The sequence below is a fragment of the Salmo salar genome, chromosome 25 (assembly GCF_965601325.2).
Source record: "Salmo salar chromosome 25, fSalSal1, whole genome shotgun sequence".
NCBI lineage: Eukaryota > Metazoa > Chordata > Actinopteri > Salmoniformes > Salmonidae > Salmo > Salmo salar.
The window spans coordinates 35,546,463-35,553,448 of NC_138315.1; the positions used below are offsets into that span (position 1 = coordinate 35,546,463).

The 6,986-nt window shown below is 39.9% G+C and overlaps 1 protein-coding gene across 1 annotated transcript; it reads left to right on the forward strand.

Annotated features, from left to right (window-relative positions):
• The first annotated feature begins 366 nt into the window (after positions 1 to 366).
• On the forward strand, positions 367 to 5,879 carry LOC106586573 (cell surface glycoprotein CD200 receptor 1-A). The gene is made up of 7 exons (XM_014174003.3): positions 367 to 837; positions 1,993 to 2,073; positions 2,438 to 2,743; positions 2,908 to 3,174; positions 3,558 to 3,666; positions 3,772 to 3,805; positions 3,900 to 5,879. The coding sequence occupies exons 1-7, from the start codon at positions 720 to 722 to the stop codon at positions 3,990 to 3,992; spliced, it is 1,008 nt and encodes a 335-aa protein (XP_014029478.1). The 5' UTR covers positions 367 to 719; the 3' UTR covers positions 3,993 to 5,879.
• Positions 5,880 to 6,986: the final 1,107 nt, after the last annotated feature.

The window sequence follows — 6,986 nt, forward strand, 5'->3', positions numbered from 1 at the left end:
GGAAAATGACATGACTTTGACTTAAAGTAACAAGTCAAGTAATGTAAGGACCTCAATGACCTATTGGCTGGTCTGCCACTTGTGGCTTTTGAGTTTCCAATCTGATATTTCTATGACATGCATAATAGTATTTCATTACGAAGGTAATAATAACTTAGAGAAAGAGTTTCCTCTACATGTTAGGGCCCATTAAACAAATGAAATTCAATGACTTGGAACAGAATGACAGTAAGAACTATGATTTGAGTTTCATCTCCCACACAACAGTTATTGCTGTTTCATAGAGTTTAGAGGCTGTGTTGTACTCTGTGATCATGTGACAGGCGCGAGAGGAAACAGGCGTCACCCCTGTGTGGGAGATTTTCAGAAAGAGAGATGTACAGAGGAGAAAGGGGGAGAGAGGGAAGGATTATTTAGTTTATGTAGGGGCTTGTTACAGTAGAGTAACATCAGTAAAGGGATGAAAGGTGTAGATCAGGACAGAGACAGACAGGTTTTATGAGAGCAGAGAGATCAAGTCAGATTTAGAGTTTGGGGTACAGAGGCAAGGCAAGACAAACAGTACAGTTATAACACATTGAGACGAGGAGACCGAATTGAACAATAATAGAGGTCATTTTGGGGTTCAGGGATAAGGGTATAGGGACCAGGGGGAGAGTTTAGGGTTTATTTTAGTTTTTTGGGGGGTGTGGACAGGTGGAACGAACAGCAGTGTCTTGATGAGTACAGCATTGCTGTCAGGAGTCATAGAACGAACAAGCACAGAGATGGGGAACACATGGATTATAGGAGTCATCTCTCTCCTGGCTGTTTCTGCTACCTGGAGTTTGGAAACCGGTTTGGGCATCTCATTACTTCATTTTGTTTATCTGTCTGGTTTTGGTTTCTGTTGACTACCGCGTTAAGAGTTCAATTATTCATAAAACATTCAAAGCATTACTATAGCTTTAATATGATATGATGAAATATCATACAGTCAAAATATGTATTTAATGACTGAATAATATTGCTGAAAACTATGCTCTGACTAGGGAGACCCTTGCTTTAAATTGTAGACTGTGTGGGCTGCTTGTAGAATCCCCTAGGGCTGTAGATTACTGTGACATGAATTGAGAACTCTGCTCTGATTATTATTTCGAGTTCAAACTAAAAACCAAGTCAGTGGAACAGATTTGAATGATTATAAAAAAATCAAATGGAACCTTTTAAAAAAAGAGTTCCATTTGATTCTACCAATGGAAGGAAAATGCAGAGTGCCACATAGTAAAGACTTGAGTGTGTGGGTGGTGGCATGCTTTACAGAGGAAGGAACGCATGTTTTCTCCTGTGTTTGAGAGGAGATTGAGACAATGATACAGCTTTTCTCCATGATGGGGGGACTCTGAGGAGGAAGTGATATTACTAGTCAGGCACTGTATGGGGGTCGTGTGGCTTTCTGTAACCACCATAGAGATTGCACCTGTCGAAAGTAAACATAGACAATAATAAAAGAGCACTCTGTGGCCCAGAAAAAAAAAACACTTCAGAAAGTTCAGTAACCTAACAGTCAACTTCCCATGATATCATGTCTTAGGTATGACACTGGGGGTTGTTTAAGGAGTGGAACGTATGGTTATAACCATACTTATATGTCTTGGAAGCTAAATACTGTATGTAATATTTTATTTCCTCACAAAAACAAAAATCTAAAATGCTTTTACTAACAAACTAATGAACTTTTCAATAATGGCCAAAATACTATCACTGGACATTTTTGGTAAAGTCAATAATTAAGTCAACCTACTTCCCTTACTCAACACTTTTTCTGATACTGAGCCTTATAATCAACTGTTTTGATTCACTCTTCTATCAGGCCCATGCTTCAATGATTGCTGGATTGTTTATTGTTCTTACACTTGATGAAATCCCTATCGGTGTATGCTAATGACTGCCACAACATTTTTCTGACATGCTACTGTATACCACTAACATGCACTTTGATTCGTCTCTCAGGACATAACAACCACATTTCTGTGACCTCTCACACTACACCTCCTTCCACTTCAATTACATCTACAGAACTTCGACTGCATGGTAAAAATCATTATGTTTAACCAAACCTTCACTGGTGCCACTCTATTAACTGGCATGGGGTCACATTCATGTTCAGAGAGGAATGGAACTTTATTGTCAGAAGAGGAGAAAGAGAAAATTATCTTTATTAGTTTCCTGTTCCTGGGACGAGACCGGTTAGTCTGCATGATTCTCAGAGATAAGGCTTTAGACCGGCATAGCCCAATCAAGCTTCTCAATATACTGTAGACCAGTCTTGTACATTTTTACAGTGGTATCAAAATATGATTTTCACATACCATAGAATTAATTTGCATCTATGCATGTAGTCATCTTTTTATTAATTTTGTATTCAATCTGATGTCTTTTAACATAATTTCCCCAGTTGCCAGAAGTGAACATTTTCATCAAGGCCGTGAGGTCATCTTAACGTGCTGCAATAAGACTTGGAGTGAAATGATCTACACCATCTGGAAAATAGACCGGCGTGGAACAGTGTGTCAAATATCATCAGGTGATAATGACCAACCTCTTGACTCATGCAATGATGGAAAAGTCATGCTAAACACAACCAGTGGTGAATCTTACCTACGCATTCCTAAGTTCTCAATCAGTGATGAGGGATTCTACTACTGTGAGTCAGTATACAGAGGAGGGAGCAACTCTGCAAACATTAAGGTATCAGTTATAGGTAAGAAACAGTTTTTTTCCATGCATTAATCTGTAGCCTACATTTTAGGATTATGTGATGTATGTCATATTTTTATTCCAAGTTAGTGTAGCCTGTGTTGTGTAGTGTTGGCCTATACAGTAGGGCTGATTCTCCCGCCCTCCTACCCCCTGTGTGAACAATAGCCCCTCCCACAGTGTCTACTTCGCTGAAGTGGGAGGACAATAAGAGGTTGGCTCTGTGTTTGGCTGAAGGGGGGAAACCAGCTGCCTCCGTCTCCTGGAGGAACCCATGGAACTTTACTTCAACTACCACATGGAAACATGATGGCTCCAACGGAGTGGAGAGTCAGTTGGTCCTGCCAGAGGTCATCCCTATGGACAACCTGACCTGTGATGTCAGACATCCCTTCTGGGTTGAGGTGCAATCTGTGACACTACCGATCCCCAAAGGTAAAGACTGCTATTGTGAACCACATTGTTTGGGACTATAAAATACAGGTTGGGTCGGATGGATACTGTATGACTAATATATCACTATTTTAGAATAGGAGTTAACATCATAGCTTTTTTTGGCCGGGAATATCAGATTACTATTTTGAGGCATTATGAGGTATGGGAGTTGGGAGGGATAAATAACCCCTATTCTCAAATGTCTATTAGACGACGTTGCTGCATTGGCATATTACTTGAAATTAATTCATTGTGAATTTCACTGTGAATATGACATAGAATTGAAATCTAGATGTTTATCAGATTGAATGTAATTGATATACGATGGGAGGATAATAGGTTTATTATGACTATTATTATTTATAATTCCATCTCCCTTTCAGGGGCCTTAATATCCTGGTTACATGTCAGCATCTCCGTGGTAACCGTCAGTGTCATTATGGCTACTCTGGGTGGTTTATACTTCACACGAAAACACCTCTGCAGAATTAGGTATGAATACGAATTATTCCGTTTTTTTTACATCATTAATGAATGCAAACGTTTTTTTCAATATCATTGCTTGTGTAATAAAGAGCTTTATCTGTGTATTCACAGCCCCGCCACACCATCTGAGTCCAAGGCTCCTCAGGTATGTAGAGTATGCACCGTATCCTGCATTATGCTTCATGTCTTAGCTAACAGTTTACTGTAAATGGTGATGATTGTGTGTGTTTCTCTCTCAGTCACAGGACTATGTGGAGGAAGTAGAGCCCTATGCCAGCTATGTGCAGCGTGTAAACTCCATCTACAACTCCTCTGCAGACCTGTTCACATAACACACACACACCACACACACACACACACCCAACCACACACACACACACAAACACACACACACACCCAACCACACACAAACACACACAGACAGACAGAAGGCAGGCAGACAGACAGACAGACAGACAGACAGACAGACAGACAGACAGACAGACAGACAGACAGACAGACAGACAGACAGACAGACAGACAGACAGACAGACAGACAGACAGACAGACAGACAGACAGACAGACAGACAGACAGACAGACAGACAGACAGACAGACAGACAGACAGACAGACAGACAGACAGACAGACCTCTGTACACCAGTCTTTACAAAGTTGGAGGTTGATGAAACTAAGAAAGGCCACAATGAGCCAGTAAATGAAACAGGTAGATAACGGAGGACATGATGCAGAGCTTCAGGTAGGAGAGGAAAACCTCACAGATCACTCCGGTCTGTGGAGGCAGATGAAAAAGGGATTCCACCCAGCAGACGTGTGTCACCAGTGCAGACACAGCCCCCACTCCCCCTGCATCTCTACCGAACCACAGGCCTCTGTCTCAATGATAACCTGGAGAACTTACCTCACAACTCATAAACTTTCCTTACAGATAACTATATAATAATGACATCCTGGAGGCGTGAGAAAATGGCCAAACATTAGACAGTTCTACAGAGATTTCTACAACCAAAGTGACATGTGGGCAGATCAGAGATGATCTTTCCAGTTTCCTAATTTGCACACTTAGAACTATGACTGTGTGTAGTCTGTATACCACAACTGTATACCACAGCTCTCATAACACACACATTTGACTGTTCTCACACACTTGTGTATCATCTGCTACTCGTGGGCAAGAGTGCAATTTTGAGATGTTTAATCAAAATCAAAATGTATATCACACTGAAGTATGATTACATTGTTTTTGTTGAGTTAATATTTATGATTGAATTTAAATATCATGTTTATTAAATTTCTTTATAATAACAACATTAGAAACGTACATCCTGAGCTGATGGGAAAAGGACGTAAAGCACACACCACATTCTCTGTGGTTTCATTCAGGAGAGAAGAGTTTGAATCTGAGAACTAAGTTTACAACTAAGCTTTTTAATTGAGTCAGTTGCTTTTGATTTAGAAAATGTGTATGCTTGTTTGCAGAGTGCAAATTGTACTGTGACATTTGGGGGAGCCTCTATTTAAAATTGTCCTGGTAAAGACGTCATTTAATGGTAAAAATGTATTACATTTTAATGTGGAATGAACACAACCAGTCACAATGTTTTCATCTGTTTGTCAAACAAATCACTTCTAAAAGTAAGCTACCTGCGGCTGCCCACGTTCATCCCCAAAAATTCCAATCCAAACAGTGCACTGTGCTCGCGGAATTTGATTAATGTAAGGAGACATCTGTAGTTCTATTGGTAGTGCTATAGTTCCTGGGATGTGTCAGAAATATTTTTGGGCCATTTTCACAGCCATAATTATGAGCGCAATAGCTGGAGGTGGTGCAAAAGGGCTGCCTTTTGATGAATAAACAAGTTGTAGGTGTGCTGAGGGCTTGGACACTCACTAGCCAATCAACACATTCCTTGGCTTAATACTGCATGTGCTTGCCTCAAGTTTTGTAGGTTATTGACTGTCTTTGCATTGTCACCAACTCCAATTCAGCTGGGGGCACGGAATATTTTTGTTCTGGTCCATTGTGGATTGATACTACAGTTTATTATTTAGTGTACAATAACAAATAATAGCAACAGTAAAAAAAAAAATCCAGTACTCAAAAGCCTATGTTTGGAGTGTTGGCAGTTAACATTGTTATAATTGGCTTCAATGAGCTTAGCCTACATGTCTTTACGCATCATACTTCACCTAAAATAAAAAATACTAAACTCCTGTAAATGTTGTATTGTATGTGTAAGGCATGTTCGCAATAAGCAAAATATAACCTAGGCCTACCGTTGCTACTGCATTATAAAACTGAATAATTGAAATACGTTTGGAGGAGCATGTTTATTTATTTATTTTATTTTATTTTAAATTTCACCTTAATTTACCGTTTTTTACAATTGCTAGGACCCATTTCTCAATACTTAGTTCACTTTTTCTAAACTTTCCACACAGTTCTCTTAACCAACTTTCAGCTTGGCACAGCAGTTCATTTCACATCCAAAATGCACGGAAAGTACCAAAACACTTCATACATGTCTCAAATCAACTCGTTCTTCCATAACACTAGCAAAGGTTGTCACCCAACAAGCACACTTTGTCACTCATAAAACAATGACCTAAAAAACACTAACAACAGGTAGCATTACACAATGTTTTCTTTTGTCAAATTTCTTTACAAAACAAGAATAACACCTCTCTATTCACTGCAGTATATGTTCACTGCAGTATATGTTACAGGAATGAATCAGACATGATGCAATATGCTTCAATATGTTTTATGTCATTTTTTGGCATTGAGTGATTCGAAAAATACAAGAATTTGTATATACACCATCTACTGATACAGATACAGTAGCAATGCTAGTCAACCCTGTCTTCTGCATTTGGCCACAGGTTCTCATCCACATCACATCTTATGTCATCTTGGGCAATACACATTTGATCATGTGGATGGTGGTCATAAGCCTTCCACCTCCTTGAGGAAAATAATTCCTCTATGGGGTTGAGGAATGGAGAGTAAGGTAGGAGGAAAAGCGACACCATCCTGGGATGGGCTGCAAACCCTTCTGTGACTGCACGGGAGTGGTGAAATGCCACATTGTCCCATACAATTACAAACGTTGCCCGATTTTGCCTCACTGCAATTCTTTCCTCACCTGGCACAACCCTTCCATAGAGGTCATCCAGGAATGAAATGAGATGCTTGGTGTTGTATGGCCCAATTATCAGTTTGTGTAACAGCAATCCATCAGAGGATATTTTTGCACACATTGTGATGTTGGCACCCTTCTGACCCGGGACATCCACTGTGGCTCTTTTCCCAATCACATTTCTTCC